Source organism: Mycteria americana, chromosome 7 (genome assembly GCF_035582795.1).
Source record: "Mycteria americana isolate JAX WOST 10 ecotype Jacksonville Zoo and Gardens chromosome 7, USCA_MyAme_1.0, whole genome shotgun sequence".
Classification (NCBI taxonomy): Eukaryota; Metazoa; Chordata; class Aves; order Ciconiiformes; family Ciconiidae; genus Mycteria; species Mycteria americana.
This window is the reverse complement of record NC_134371.1, coordinates 4,498,138-4,514,870: the sequence shown is the minus strand read 5'-3', so window position 1 is coordinate 4,514,870 and position 16,733 is coordinate 4,498,138. Positions and strand designations below refer to the sequence as shown.

The following is a 16,733-nucleotide window of genomic DNA, read 5'->3' as shown; positions in this document are numbered from 1 at the left end:
CCAACCTCGCCTGTAGTAAGCTGCCGGAGAACTTGTTTCCCCCTGGGATAGTCACTAGGATTATGCCAAGGCCGTCAACCTCATCTCTTGTGATGCGCTGGCATCGATACTACTTACCTCACCAGTTTTTTCTGTCAAACAATTTACAACACACATACCTTTTTTGCTTAGGTAAGATTAAGGTCGCAACTTATTCAACACAAGTTTAAAAAAAAAAGACACACACCTCTAATTTAAGGTTAAAGTTCTTTTTGTAGTACATGCTGTCTAAGGAAAGCAGAGTTCATTCTAGAGCAATGGAAAGAACCTTTCCATTATATATCCATAGATATATTCTTCATTTTAATCTTGAGATGCAGGAAATTTTGAAAAATGAAGTCTCTTGAGCTGTGGGATTTTCTGTGGGATTTCTGAGGATTTAGTTAGGCATCCTGTTTCCATTAAACTAAAAGGATTTGGGGTACTTAAATCCTCTAGGCTGCTTTTGCAGCCTTTGTCCTTTGGTACATACTTTTCAGAAAAGTCAGCAAGCAGTTCAAAGGGTTATTCTGAAATGATTTTTTGAAGAACTTTTACAAAACACTCAAGCTTGTATTAAAATGATTTAAGGACTTGTATTTGACAGATTTTATTGTTTTATTTGCAATGAACCATAACATTCAGAGCTAAAGACTTTGGTTTATGGCATATGGCAGTTAATACTGTTGCATTTCAAGCAGGCCTGATCTTCTCTAGTTCACATCCTACTGTATCCATAGACTGCTGTCAATGGCAAAAGTGTCAGAGCTTTCTTTAGCTTCACTGGAATAAACTGTGGGTTAGAAAATAGGAAAATCTGCAACAGTAAGAACGTACAGGTAAAAATCAAGTTGGAATAAAGGTAAAACATTGAGGTAAAAATAAATAACACTACAATATTATGTGCGTGTTTAACTTATATTTCTGAAAATTTGGTAGAGATCCTTCAGACAGTGATTCATAGAGGTATTTTATACACAAGGTGTCTAACTATGCATGCATGTTTTCAGGAGAGATCTTTAGATGTTCAGGGGATGACAGAGATTTTCTCCTGTGAATTAACCTCACCACTGTCCATGCCCAGACGGTACCTGAATTGGTGCATTCTTACCTCTGTCTTCTGATACTCCTAACCACCTCCTACTTAAGTGGTCCAGTTTCTCTGGCTTATCCTCCAGTTGCTAAAAGCTACCTTTAACCTTATTCATAATCTATTTCTTTCACTTTAGTGCACAGCCAAGGGCTCTGACTAAACGTCTATGAAAGCAAGCATCTCTTGGCGTTCAAAATTGCATTCCCCGCTTCCTAATTGCATAGCTACCTTGTCATCTACATTATGCATTTGACCTGTATAACCCCCTTTTGTTATTTTAACTATACCAATCTTATCTCTCAGAAAAACTTTCAAGCCTCCACTTCTTTAAATTTTGTGGAAGTTTGGGTTGCTTTTAAGAACTAGAGCTGTGATTTGACTGATTATTGCTGCCATAAATATTGAAGGCCTTGGGTGGTTGCTGATATGACAGCTATATGTACTCCTTTGTCAAGGCCTAGAATAACGAAGCTATTATTGCACTCACTTCTGTTGAGAAACAAAACAATAAAACATCTTATGATGTTATTTCCTGCCCAAAATGTACAGGTTGCAGTCTTTTAGGGGAAACCATTTACAATTTTCTTGTGATGACAGTATTTTTCTTTTCATACATGGAAAAAAATGCCAGATTGCTTGACTCAACTTTTGTATTTCTTTTTCCCGGTGGTGTGTTATTTCCTCTCTTATGCTTCTGTGGCATAGATTATTAATATTATTGTCATTTTTGCATGAAAAGTGCATGTTTAGGGTATTTTAAAGGATTAACTTTGAGCCATACATCTACATTTAAGAGAAGCTAAGAAGGAACAACAGTAAAATAAAAAATTAGTGCATTTTAGAAAAGCCGATTTAAATGAGTTTTTGGAAAACTTTGGAAAATTAGATCTCCTGGGAGACTGGCCTAAGGAAAAACAAAAAAGAAAAATTTCAGTTCCTCAAAGAAACATTAGTAAATATTTGAGTAACTCAGTGCAGCCTCTGAACACAGTAATGATAATAATTAACAACTTATTGGTCTCTAGCAGTGGCACAGTCCTGTTTTTAATGCTGTTCCTTTCTGCACAGCAAGTGTAACTTCTTTCTTTACCTTTTAGGTACAGTTCAGAGTAAAGCCTACGTTTACTATGAGTTTACAGTTTCCAATGTAAGTATTTTATTTTAAAAGATCCTATTTTCATTTTCAATTTTTATCAATAGTATCTTCAAAGGGCATTATTTTCTCCCTCCTCATTCCCCTATAATATTTACTGAGAAGCAAAATATTTGACAAAGTCAAAGAGGAGTCATGTTCAAAATACTGTCATTTGACAGGAATGAAAATCTGCTATTTGTCTTTTCTTCTCCCAGTTAATATAAGTATCTAAAGAACTCCTGTTTCCTTTCACATAACAAACTCAGCAGCAATATTTATTGAGCAAGAGAACTGTGGCACATCAGTGGCAGGTACAACAGAGTCAGAAAGGAGGTGAATGTAGTGCTTGTGATTCTTGAAATACTGGAAATTTGAAAAAAGTCTCTGTACCCTGTAAAAATGTAGCTGAATGAATGTTTCCAAAGAGTGAGGGGAAGACCTATGCCTTGTCTGAACCCACAGAATCTACTTCATGACTAAGCTTTAGATTTTAATTTTTTTAAACTGAAACTGCATTGGTGGAGTAAATTTATGGCAGGGTGGAGTCCAGACAGGGTTTCTATTCAATATTGACCAGAGATACCACACGGCAAGGATTCCAAGTAATACGATAACATATTTTTTGTATAATAATAATATCTGCTAAAGGTATTCTTTCCCTTGCTACGGTGAAATAGTAGGGCAACAATTGAGAGAGAATGCATAGAAACATGAGAGTGGAAGCAAAGTAATAGAAGGTGGAAGCACACACATTAGGGGTTTTTTTCAATCATATGTAATCATATAATCATTTGTAGATAAGAAACCTCAGTTACTATGGGAGTTTGAAACTCTTTTAGCCAAATCATCAGTTGCCTGTAATGATATTGAGTTAGAAGTTAACATAAACTTTCATGTGGAGAGTAATGAGAAAGTTATACACTGGCATATGTGACAGCCATGGTACAGTTCTGCTCTTTGGACTCTTAATCTAATAATAACTAATGCAATTGAATAGGAACTGGTATTTTTATATCAGAAAAAGTGAATATGAACCTTCACTTGTTAGATCCCAGCAAGATCACTGTCGAGTAGAGGTTATCTGCCCTGTCATAGACACGTGTCAGCCTTTTCTTATTTCTGAAACAAGCAAAAAAAGGAAGCTGAAACACAACTATGAAGCATATTATATATATGTTAGAAAACCGTTATTGTGAGAACAACAAGCAGGGTGATAATTAATACGTTAGGAAAAAGGTATTGTCTTACTTTATAGTACAGTATGAAGATCTAATTAGAAAAAATTGTTAAATCAGGAGAATTTTTGGCAGATTTTTTATAAGAATGTGATTACTGTATTATTTTTCAGAATGTTCTACAAATGAATGCTATAAACAGCAATTATGCTGATCCAAACAACTTGAAATTTGAAGAAATCAAGATATTGGGAGTGCTCCAGGAAATAACAGTAGTTACTGTATCTCAGAACAACGTTGTGGAAAATTCTCCACTTAATATCACCTATTATCCTCTAGAAAAGGTAAAACAATAACAGGAAAATCAGAAGTAAACATCTTTGAAATTGCATCACCTTTATTTTGTATATTGCTAAGGACAGTACTCAGTACTAATGTCACTTCAAAAGAAAACATCATGTATTTTATTACAGAACAAAAGTACAATTGCATTCAACTCAGCTGCATAGAAAGTGCGTCTAAGTTTTGCTCTCAGACCCTCAGTGCAACAGAAAATTTAGTTATGCAGTTATTCATGTAGCAGAATTTGATTTCTAAGAGGAGGAATAGCTTTGTGATTTTGTTTGATATTGGAGGACGATACAAAGTATTTATGGTTTAGATGAGTATTTGTTCATTGATTTTTTAAAACAGAATCAAGTGCACTGTTTAAACCTCCTTTATCACTTTATGGAGTTTTTCACAGGATGAATCCAGGAAAGCAACAACGCAGTGCATTTATGTGCAAAGCAAGCGAACGTGCTGCTGCTAGCGGGAAGTTTTCATGAAAGTGCTTTCCCACACTAAGGGTACTGCTGGCATTGCTTTGAACTTGCATTGTACACCCTCTTTATATTATTACAAGCACCTGAGTTACCTGTTATCTTATCTCAGTTACTGAATCAAAATAAAACTATTTTAATTTTTCTTACATCTTGCAGTCATATTTCAAAATGTGAGAGAGCCGTGCCCTTATCTTTATTGTGTTTGCTTCCAAGGAAGCTGTGGGATTGACTCCATTTTTTTAGATTCCTAATTTTTCAGAATTTATCTGCAAGAATATCAGTTGCATGTTACTTGTTATTTGTGAAAGTGAGACTATATCAAATGTCACAGGACAGGGGGTTTTGTGAGTTGTCACATAGCAAAATGTATTGTTCCTGACGACTGACATCTCTGGTGACTGAAGGAAAGATGGACGTGATGGGATTTAATAACGTTTTATTGTTTAATATTTATAGGTTGCTCATATAACAGGACTTCAGCTTGAACTGGGAAAATCTTACACAGTAAAATGGACTCAACAACGGAGTGTCAATGAGAGGTTTAATTGTTATCCCCATCCCAATCCAACACAAGAAAAATGTGAACAACTTGGTTGTGTCTCGGAAGTAAGCAAAAATGATTTCTCTAAACTAATGAGACAGAAATGTTTCCGGAATCATAGCTTTCTCTATAGTTGTTACAGTGGAAAAAGTAATCTGGCAGATTTGTCAGATTTAAATAATATGGAGGCACAGACGTCAGCTGGCCTGTACTAGCAGATTTTATTTACCTCACTAAAACTAAGGTAGTTGGTAACCTTGTAAGCTCTTTGAAAGTATATATCAGAAATTGAGGGGAAATGTGGTATTTTTTGAGAGATGGAATGAAATAATATTAGGGTTATGAAAAAATAGAATAGACTTGAGATCTGCATCTTCAGCTACCTCTTCTGCTTCACTGGCACTGTGGCCTGCAAGGCTTATCCCCTCTGTCTCACCTTCATAGTCACTGAAGCACATTTTAAGTCAAACCAATTCCTCTGGATCTCAGTTGGAGAAGAAATCCTTGATCACCCTGGAAATTTTGATTCCTACGTGAACATAATTGTTTATATCCATGTTGAGGAGGTCTATCCAAATCATAATCCCGACATGCAGTTCTTTACCTCATAGTTTTATTTATTAATATCCCATGGCTATAAAGATACGGGAGCAGCGTGCCCTGGCAGGGTTGTACTTTAGAGAGTCCCTCCCACTAAATTACTCCATGCTCCTCTAAATCTAAATCTTACAGGTTGGACACATATCCTAGGCATGAAGACCAAAATTCTCTGCTAGCTACTCTTGAACCAGCAACAGCTGAAGTGGTTGATGGACTGTCCTGATTGTGTTGCACTATTAGGAATATCTTTTGTAATTTTGGATATTTGGAAATGGCTTTTCATGTGAAATCAAACTCTGGTCCCGTTATGGACTGGCTATGTTTTGAACAGTTGCTCAAGCTGAAAGGTGCTTTGAATTTGGTGACGACAGATGAATAAATATTCATTAGCAATTAAGATGTGCGGAGCAGGCATAGTTTCATTTGAACGACTAGGCAGGATTGATGGTACGTATCCAGAGGTGGAAGGCGAATGCATTAACCTACATCAGCTCACCTACCCTCAGAACACCTAGTTTGAGTGTTTATGTTCAACTGTAGCAGGAAACTGAAAGTAATTTTGAACTTGCTGTCAGGAGATTTTAGATAAATATGATGTAAATCTCAGTGGATATTTTAAGGCTAATTCATGTGAATAAAGCCAATGGAAAGGTCTCATCTGATGTTGCCTGAATATCTAATGAGTTTTGGGCACATCCCCTCGTGAGAGCCAAAGATCAGAGAGCAATGGGATTAAAAGGGAGGAAGCTTTAGGAATTTCAACACGCCAAGACTAAGCCATGTCGTGGGACTGAGCTGAAGATCACAGACAGAGGGAAATTAAAACCACCTTCACTGTGAGAGGATTCAGTTTCCTGACTGAACTATTTGTACGGCCTTCCCTGGATTGTTTGATTATACCTGATGTAGTGTAGAAATCAATGGGTTCTGTATTACTTCTTTATTGTTCACTAGTTGCATTAAGTTTTTCAAAAAATTCTACATTTGACAGCTCTCTGATAAACATGGGAGTTTTGGATTCCATGCTAATAACTAACAAAAAAATACAGCAGGCCAGCATAGCTCGCTAACCTGTAACATTTATTTCTGTTTGCAGCAGGTAACATCAAACTTGGATAATCCACCTTGCTATTACAGCTCCGACAATGCTTACTCTGTAGACAAAGTAGAGTACACCTCATCAGGTCTGGCAGCCAACCTCACCTTAAACAGTGCCAAGACCAGAGCCAATGAGAATTTCACTACACCAATTAGTACACTACGCTTGGAGGTGAAATATCATCTCAACCACATGCTGCAATTTAAGGTAATGTCATTCCAGAATTTCTGTAAGTATGTAATGTCTCATTGTTAAAAATAGTCTTATTTATGGAAATTATAGGGGCTTTTTACAGTCAATTTTATATTACACACAGTAATGCCCTTGCCTAAATGTTTCTCCTTCTAACCAAGTAGTTGTCATTGCTCTTAGCTTACATCTTTTTTTGTCCTGTAATTCTGTACTCAGTTTTACAATGAAATTATATGAATCAAAGGTATAATGTCAACGTATATGTGTAATGTCAAGCAGAAACTCTGGGACTAAAGAAATTTTATTAGTATGCAGGTAAATTTATCTATAAGTGTTATCATGACTGTACAGTTTATTTTTGCATTAATCATTCTACTTCTAAAATTTTTAATACACTATTGTTTAGACTATAATTTATTACTGTTCATTTAATAATACTGAAATAAGTGTGATGCCTTAAAATGGTCAAGTATCAAAAACTTACTTCTGTCAGTTTTCAGAATACAGGAAACTTTAAAAAGAATCTCTTAAAGTTGGCTAAAAGATTAATCAGAAAGGTATTTACCATACTTATATACTTGTCTTTTAAATATAGGTATATACTTTAAATTCATATCTATAAATTATTAGACAAGTCAGTCATTCCTCATCCAAAATAAATCCTTAAGGGTTTTTTTTTCACTGAACCAAATACTGTGAAAGAATTGGTTAAAGAATACGTCTTGAAAGAAAATACTCATCTCAGCAAGTGTTTTCAACAATTTTCTGTATTCATTTTAACTAATTCCGATTTCTATCACTGTAGGTAAGATTTCAAACAACTCATTCATTGAAATGAATTGATTTTTACTTCACAGATTTATGATTATCAAAATGCACGATACGAGGTTCCGGTACCGCTAAATCTCCCGAGCTCTGCAATGAGCACGGACAAGGAAAGACTCTATGAAGTATCAGTTCAGAAAAAACCATTTGGTATACAAGTTCGGCGCAAAAGTACAGGAACAGTCATGTAAGCCATAATAATTTTATTTTATTTCACTTCATTTTGTTAGCTCTTTTCAAGCTAAACCATTTTCTTGTGTACTGCCTTTTAAATACCTCAAGACTTCCTACAAAATGGTTCTGTCTGCCAAATGCCAGATGCTGTTCCAGCAGAGATGGCTTCACCATTGCATTGTATGAGAGCACTGACCAAGGGGAGGACGAAGAAGGTGCCCTGAGCAATACCCTATTTTTTCTCATAATTGCCTAAGGTTTTTCACCTGTCACTTCATAGTCCGACACTTGCTAAAAGTCCTCTACAACATGTTGAAGTGCAGAACATAGACAACTCCAAAGGCTGTTTCTTGTGTAGTTCCCAAGTCTCTGGGAGGCCCAACAATTTTCTACACTTCCTAAAATTTTCCTTATGTGACCACAGCACTGATCATTAAGGGTGGATCATTTGGTTCAGTTTTAGGGAATGGTTAGGAAAAAAAAATAGAAGAAAGTAGTGTCTCAACTAACTTGCAGATGGATTTTGGTAACATGACAGCTAATAAGTCTGACAGGAGCTTCATTTCTTTCCTTGATTAAGCTTAAGTCAGAGCTAGAAAACAGAGAACAATGATGTTAGCAGTTGCGTGTGTTATGTTTTTTATTCAAAAAACCATTCTTACATTCTTAGGTCATTTTTTAAAGTACTCAAAACTTAATTGCAAGCTGAGTTCCTTTTGCCAACCAGAGTAAGCATTCAAACTTTAATTCAGCCTCCTGGAACGATGTAATTCTTTGGCAGAGCACCATCAGGTTGCAGTTTGGTTTCCAACTGTAAAGATGCTGATTTACAACAAATGAGACCTATGAATACAGTTTCAGTGTAATCTGCACAAACAGTCCAGTGAACTGTAAAAAGCACCTTATTTACTGTATTCCACATGGCACCAAGGATCAGTCTGGGAGGAAAATATGTTCATACTCTCCTGAAACATATTTTCCCTTTAAATTGCCAAAATATGATGCAACTTGCCATGCATGATGCCTGTGCATAATATATATCTCTCTGAGGGACACAGAGGACTTTGTGTCCCTAAACTGTGTATCAAATTCTTACACATCCCTGTTTTATGTGCTTTAAGTTTTCTTGATAACCAGAACAGTTGTATTCCACCTTTACTGACGAGTGAGATTTTCAGAGAAAGGAGTAGCCTAAAAGAAGTGTCTGTCAGCTAAACATGGTACTGAAGACACTATATTCTTGTTTTTATTTTCCTCTTCCCATTGTAGCTGGGATTCGCAGCTACCCACCTTCACGTTCAGCGATATGTTCATTCAGATTTCCACCCGCTTAGCATCCCAGTATATATATGGATTTGGAGAAACTGAGGACACCATGTTTCGACGTAACATGAGCTGGCACACCTGGGGAATGTTCACAAGGGATCAACCTCCTGCTGTAAGTAGAAGCAAATGTAGCTTTTGGAACAATGAACCTAAAGTGCCAGAGTTGTTTGGCAGGACTTTAAAGGCCAGTGGATGTCTGCTGGTATTGGACACACTTATTGGCTTTGATCGTATTTATCGTGGCTTATAATTTGGATGGTGTCTCAATGGCAATGGTCTTCTCTAAACCTATTTTTTGTTTGTGACCAGCGAGACCAATGTGTGGAGCTCAGGCCCTGAGTCAGATGTCAGAAGATTACAAATGGCTTAGAAATAACAGCATATTCCTCCTTTTTTTATTCTTCTCCGCTAATTATTCTGAAAGCTAGACATGAGTCAGGACAACTCCCAGTGGTTTGGGATTAAATTAGTACTTACAGAGGTAAATAAAAAATCTTATTTCTATGTGTATGCTTGTGTTATTTCCTACGAGATAGCACGTTTGCAATTTGCAGGGAATGACCAGTGAAATAGTGGTGGTTAATTATAGCTCTAATTTCCAGTTCAGGTTTCAATATATTTTTGAGTAAATGAAAGATAACAGAATGTCACCAGCATCTCCTGATCATATAGACATCTTCTACTGTGTGAAAAGAAGGGAAAGTTTTGTCCTGGGGAAGCACTTTCTCATTAGCAAGTTTTAAAGGCCGTAATACCTTTGCTTTCCTTCTTGCCTGGTCAGTCTGAACAGGACTGACTCAAATTGTGAAGTTGAAAGTGATCTTCTGTAGGTATATTTTATAGGTAGGTAGGGTGTAAGTGTATAATTTTGGAGTTTATTTGTTGTATGTTTGGCAGTTGTGTGTTTCATCTTTTATTAAATTTATTAATAAATGTAAATATGTGAATGCTTGTGATGTTTCCCCAGTAGAATGTATTTTATTTTGTTTGCAGTACAAGTTGGGTTCCTATGGTTATCAGCCATTTTACATGGCTCTTGAAGAAGATGGCAATGCCCATGGAGTTCTCTTGCTTAACAGCAATGCAATGGGTAAGAAAACCTTCTCTTTATTTTCTCTATGTATTTTATTTTTATGGTCAGTGTTTTGCAGTAGTGGTGAATCCAGGCATCCCTTTCTCATTTCACTTCCCCCATTTCCAGATGTGACATTCCAGCCGACCCCTGCCCTGACGTACCGCACCACTGGAGGAATTCTCGACTTCTACATGGTTTTGGGCCCAACACCAGAACGTGTTGTTCAGGAGTACACTGCAGTAGGATTCTGACTCTATTACAAACTAAAGCTTGATTGGTTGGCTGGTTGGTTTGTTTTGTTTTCACCTACTCACCACAAATATTCTTTCTTATTTTTAGCTGATTGGACGACCGGTCATGCCACCTTACTGGTCTTTGGGATTCCAGTTGTGCCGCTATGGATACAGGAATGACTCGGAAATCGCCCAGCTGGTGGAGGGCATGAAGGCAGCTGGGATTCCCTATGTACGCTGGTAGCGGTTAACATTTGAGCTCAGGCCTGAACTTTTGGCATCAGAATATTAACTAAGACCATTTAAACACAAAATCAAAAACCAACCCAAAAAAACCTACCACCATGATAGAGTAGAGCAGACTATGTTTTATGCCAGAGCTGAACATCTCTGCACACTCTGGGCCGTGTTAAATGTAGGCATCAGGCTGCTTTATTTTCCTTATCGTTCCTATCAAAGAAGCACCCAGATGCCTTAGTCAGTCATGGGCTCTCGCCATGTTGGCTATGAAGGAGCAGTGATCAACAAGAAAAACAATCAGGAAAAAAAATGAAGCAGCATTTTTCAATGGTATATTGCTCTGTGTCAAGTCAGCTAGGATTTGGCCAAGGCTGTTGTTGGGAAAGTTGGAATAGCACAAAGATCTAACAATTATACTAGAAATTGAATGTGACTTCCTTTTAAATGTAATTAACATCACTATTTCAATACAGAACAACTGTTTCCACTGTTTCCTTATAGATATGGTAACATGTGCAGTTTCTGTGTACATACACATATGTACAAATCCAGGACTTTTTTCTCTATCATGTATTAATTTCTACCCTCAGACTAGATGCAGTAGTGAAAGGTTTATTTTGTATTGGAATTGCTGATAGGTTGTGTAACATTCATTTAATAGCTTTAGCTTAAAGTTACAGCTGCTTCCAATTTTACAGTTCAAAAGTTCAGTAGTTTACTTATTTTGGCAGATTTTCAATAAATGTGTATTTGTCAAAAAAGAAAAAGATTCATTTTACATTAATTGTTTTTTGTGAACTGCAGGATGTCCAATATGTAGATGTTGACCATATGGAAAGGCAACTGGACTTCACCATTGGGACACACTTTGCTGGATTACCAGCTCTGATTAACAAAATAAAAGAAGAAGGAATGAGATTTATCATTATCCTGGTCAGTTTTGAATACTGCTTTTAAATTTCAATGTATCATTGCAGAATGCAGAATATATTCAACAGCATTTCTAAACTTGTTTTTTGAGCATAAGGGTAAAGGTGTTTTTAATTGTAGGAGCCAACCATTTCTGGAAATGAAACCAATTATCCTACCTTCTCAAGAGGTGTGCAGGACGATGTCTTCATAAAATGGCCCGATACCAATGACATTATATATTCCAAGGTACGGTTCTTAAAGGTGGATGACAGTAGAGGCATGCGGTATCCAAGGGAGCAACATGTCAGCCTAGACTTCAGTGCTAGCCATAGGGGGAAAGTCTGCTAATGGTATATTCATGCCTGGCTGTAAATGACACATTGAATAAATACTACAAACTGAATTGTCTTCCGTTTGTGTTGTCATTCACATAGGTATCAGGGAAGAATGATTATATCTGTCTGTTGCTGATGCTCAGTTTATGTTCAGTGTGGTTTGATTATTTTAAAATGTCCTTTGTCCTATTAGGTCTAGCCATTTCTTCCCAATGTACAAGTCAATGAATCACTGCCTGAGCAAACCCAAATATGGGTAAATGTTGATATGGTTTGGTTATGGACTCAAATATAGACAGAGCAGCACATTATTTAAGGAAAATAGCAGCAAACTAGTTGATAAATCTCGTGGGAGGAATAAGGTACAGAAACTGGCTAGCATTCCTAACAGAGCCAAAAAAGTTAGTGAAAAGTAATTTTTTTTTTTTTAAGCAAATTCTAACATTTTAACAGTGGGATGCTTTCAATCCTGTATCTGTTTTGTTTTCATACTATTTTTACAGATCTATGGAGCACATGCTGCTTTCCCAGATTTCTTCCGCAATTCCACAGTGGAGTGGTGGAAGAGAGAAATCCTGGAGTTCTACAACAATCCCACCAACCCCTCGAGAAGTGTCAAGTTTGATGGCCTGTGGATTGTAAGTGTAGAAATGCATTCGATTTCTCGATTTTTTCTCTGCCAGAGAAGAGGGCCACATTTCACAGTGTATGTACTGCTGTTGAAGCTCAGAGGGTATCTGGCGTTAAATTGCCATTAAGTAAAATAAAAAAATAGGCTGGAGGGAAAGCAAGCAGAGCACCAGGCAGAACCTGAGCCCCCAGCCAAAGGCATGACTTTGGCTCTAGGTTGCGCACTTGCATTGCCTCGGTATATCGTGACTTTCTTCCTCCGCTGTGACACTGTTTGCACAGGGGAAACAGAGCCCAGACTCACTGTTCTTCCCTTGAAACACTTTGTGGCTCCTTGTCCCTGCACCATGCCACATGTGAATATGTCAGGAAAAGATGGCACGGCAGACTGAGACTGCAGCTACAATGCCGCTTGTTTGTAATTCAGAATTTAGCTTGTTTTGTAGGTTCGAAGCAAATACAATCAGGTTTTGCTCTATGTTTTTAGGACATGAATGAACCAGCAGCTTTTCTGAATGGCACCATTGATGGCTGTAGAAATGACCTCCTCAATATGCCACCATATATACCTCGTAAGTCTGATCACTCCTTAAAACAGTTTTTGGTCATTCTGGTTACTACGTAATTTCTTATATGGTATATGTGGCGGAGATGTCTAAAGTGAGGTATAAAAAAAACACAACTCCTAACTGAAAGTGGCCCTTTTTTTCTGAGATTATGGGCACACTTCAACCCCGTCTGTTTCAGTGGGAGCAGTAATGCATGGCATTTTTTTAAAATAAAGTTATTTTCAGCTACTTGCCTCCATATGGATTTTGATACCTATTTTATATCTAGGTGCTTTAGGCATGGTAGAGAATGTAGTTCTCTGTTTTGCAGTTTTCTCAGTCGAATAATGCAATTAATTAAAAATTTAGAAAATATCCTTGTGTCTCCTCTCATTACCATTTATCTGTACAGTCAAATACTTGAAATACTTAGCTTTCTTAGCTTGGCTTTACTTAAGTACTGATGTAAAGTAGTACTAATTAGTCAGCATTTATTAATGGTTTATTAGCATACTCCTGTTGCTTATAGTTATCTTCAGTTATTATGAATAGTGTCTCAGGAGTTGTCAGGAAGCTAATATTCAGACACAGACCATACGCCCCGCCCCACTATTTTTCTGTTTATATGGATGATGCGACAGTGTTTACAAAGATTTGCAATATCTTCTGAATTTGGGTATACTCTGTTCACTCTTTGAACCTCTTCAGTAAGAGCATCTGTAACTGAGCTATTAAAACACTTACAGACCCAGATGCCTACAGAGGATTATTAGAAATATTCCATTTCAGAAAAGTGGAAATGCTATTTTTATAATTATAAATAAATAAATGACAGTATACATGCCTAAAAGAGGCTGAAGGCCAAAGAGATTATGAAAATCAAGAAAAAGTAACTCATCATTATTGCATGTTCATTATTAAAAAATAAATATTTTTCTTCCCTTTCCATTAGATTTGGGATACCAGTCAGATGGATTAACTGTCAAAACTCCATGCATGGAAGCTCAACAATATCTTCCAGACGGTACCCCTGTTAGACACTACGATGTCCACAGTCTCTATGGATGGTCACAAACAAAACCTACCCTAGAGTAAGTGAATTTTGCATATTTTCTTGTTGTCTGCAAAATATGTTACAAATGAATATTCTGTGTCTATATTCTTATGGCCAAAACTTTCATCAGTTTATTTAACATTCCTGAGATATCTTTGTTTTCATCCTGATACCCTCAATTCTTCAATTCAGCTAGAAGTGGAGTTTGGTGTTCAGAAGTTTGAGCAGCACTGCTATAGCTCTTGCAGTTGGTATTAATTCAGTCATGTCACTACTCAGCGCAGTGATCTCGCCCGTGGTGCAAGCGGGGTGGTATGAACCTGAGCTGCTGGAAAGGATGTGCAAGGAGAAGGTGAGGTGGGTCTGCGGAGGTCTGAGCTGAAGCTGTGCTTCCATGGTTTCACTGCAATAAATGCTTTCTGCAACTGCAGCTAGCTAAGAAAAAAAAAACAACAAAAAACCCAAAACAGCTCAAGCATGTCTACACCTGCAGCTGCATCACTGACTGTCTCAGGACAAGTAGGCAAAGTCTTTATTTTGAGTTTAGCAGCTTTAAAATCACTGACCCAGAGCAGACACAATTTTCAAGGTACGTTTTAAAGACAGTTTAGCCAAGTCTGATACTAAAGAAACTTATTGCTCACCTAGCTGGGAAGCAATTCTTGGTATGCCAGTTCTGAGGACTTCATCCATATAAATGTTATGTTGTGCAAGCTTAAATGCTACCTGCATTATGAAATAAGATGGCCACGGTGCTATTTCTCACGTAGATTAATTTGGATGTAATTACTCACCATCAAGCATTTCCTTGTCCCAACACATTCGAACACTACATGTTGCCTTTTCAGCAGAGATTTCTATTATGAGAAGCCACCAAGGCCGTCCCGGGGCGATGCTCTGCATTGTAAACGAGAGCAGTCAGTCAAAAGACACCGCTCGGGTATTCATGCACAAGGCAGAATGGAGAACAGGGCTGAACACTTTGATCAGCTGTTGGGAACAGTAATTACCCAATGATACTCTCAATAATTACTGTAATTAAAATATAAAATACTTTTTGTTTCTAGGTTTTGCTGGGATAGCCTGGTTTACTCCTAATGTTGATACTGCTTTCTGCTTATGCCATATGTCTAGTGAGGGAAAATGAATATAGTTTTTTAACAATGTTAATTTAAGAAGGGCTTGATTATGTCCTCTATTTAAAACAAATTTAGTAGTAGTGAAAAGGGGAAACAGTGACTTTTAAAATGCAAGCCGTGTGCGTAAGACTTTACTTTTAAGAATTTATGTTCTCAGTTCCAAGGCAAACGTCGTTATCTGTTCCTCACTGCATAGTACCCCAGCCTGCTTTAGATAACGTCTGATCTAATGATAATATATCAGTGCTGTTTCATTTCCAATTCAATGAGTAAGCAAGGAAACAGTGTTTCTTTATAGGTCTTAACGACCTTAAAGCCCATTGCAGTGCTGCCAGTCAAGGCAGGAGTGAAATTGCTGACAGGACAGGAAAGAATGTCTGATACCTCTGCTGTCAGCCAAATCACATGTGATTTGGGCATTGTAAGTAGACAATACCTTAAGACTAAGAGGAATATTACCATCTTTTCTGTGTATTAAGTATGAACTGAAATGTAGTGAAATATTTTCTTCTATTTTGAGAAGTACTGCAACAGAAATGACAACGATAAATTACACAGCTTAGACAGGTATTCTAGTACTTGAAATTTATAGAAAAACGTGAGTTTAAAATAAAAAAAGTATACATATATACTTACTAGTATATCTTGAACCCTTACTAGTGAATACAGTAACCATTTGGAGGTAAATTCAGGCTTTGTGACATGAGTAATTCTTTTCAAGGCTACAGCTTTGACCCAGTCCTGGAGCAAAGAGCTGGCACCTCGAGTCAGGAAAACACTCGGGCTGTGCTCATCCTTGAGCAGTTCTACACGCAACGTACCCTTCCTTTACATGTGAAATTTTAGCAGCAATTTCCAAAGCATTGTTGAAGTAGGGTAAACCAAGCAGAGGCTGAAAATGTTTGATAGTATATTACAAAGAAATAAAAGATACTAGAAAACTTACTGTTTGTCTTGGAAGAAATAATTACAGCACATTAGTCTAGTTTAATTACTACGGAAATTTAAGTGACTTGTGTATTTTTGCTGTAATTATAGTGTCACGAAAGCTGCAATTCCTGTAGAAAAATAAATAAATAGTGCCTTATTGAAGCAGCTGTTTAGGCAATTATTGTGGAGCTAGCATTGGAGAGCAGTGCGATTTAATCAGTGTAGCTGTCTGACTAGTAGTAGTTTTTAGTATTTTGCTGTAAGGATCCACAGTACGTGTGCACGGCTGCAAAGGAATTGTTCTAAGAAAGCGGAGCAGTAATGCATCCATGCCAGTCGCATGGCACAGCCCAACAGCATATGCTGCAGAGAAAGGTGCTCGTATCCTTGGCGGAGCACCTAGAAAGCATAAATTCCCCTCAACTCAGCTAATTTAAATGTTTTTTTTCCTAAAGTTTACTTGGCTACCTTTGCAGGTACTTTGTGGCAATGGCCAAGGCTTTATTTAAGAAAATGATTATTTTTTAAAATTTATTTATTTGAGGTAATGTGGTTAATTGGTCAATCAATTCTCCATCCAGCTCATTCACACCCACACCTCCAGGGCCTCAGGAGCTCTTCTCCTGAGTCATTGG

At 37.2% G+C, this 16,733-nt stretch overlaps 1 protein-coding gene across 1 annotated transcript in view; it reads left to right on the top strand.

Moving 5' to 3' along the window:
• SI (sucrase-isomaltase) overlaps window positions 1–16,733 on the top strand; it is a 52,886-nt gene that overhangs the window by 24,754 nt on the left and 11,399 nt on the right. Inside the window, 15 exon segments of the mRNA XM_075509038.1 lie at window positions 2,209–2,258; window positions 3,595–3,765; window positions 4,702–4,851; window positions 6,486–6,692; window positions 7,535–7,689; window positions 8,946–9,114; window positions 9,996–10,092; window positions 10,204–10,316; window positions 10,417–10,542; window positions 11,355–11,483; window positions 11,601–11,708; window positions 11,991–12,053; window positions 12,301–12,435; window positions 12,915–12,999; window positions 13,928–14,066. Coding sequence (XP_075365153.1) covers window positions 2,209–2,258; window positions 3,595–3,765; window positions 4,702–4,851; window positions 6,486–6,692; window positions 7,535–7,689; window positions 8,946–9,114; window positions 9,996–10,092; window positions 10,204–10,316; window positions 10,417–10,542; window positions 11,355–11,483; window positions 11,601–11,708; window positions 11,991–12,053; window positions 12,301–12,435; window positions 12,915–12,999; window positions 13,928–14,066 — 1,897 coding nt within the window.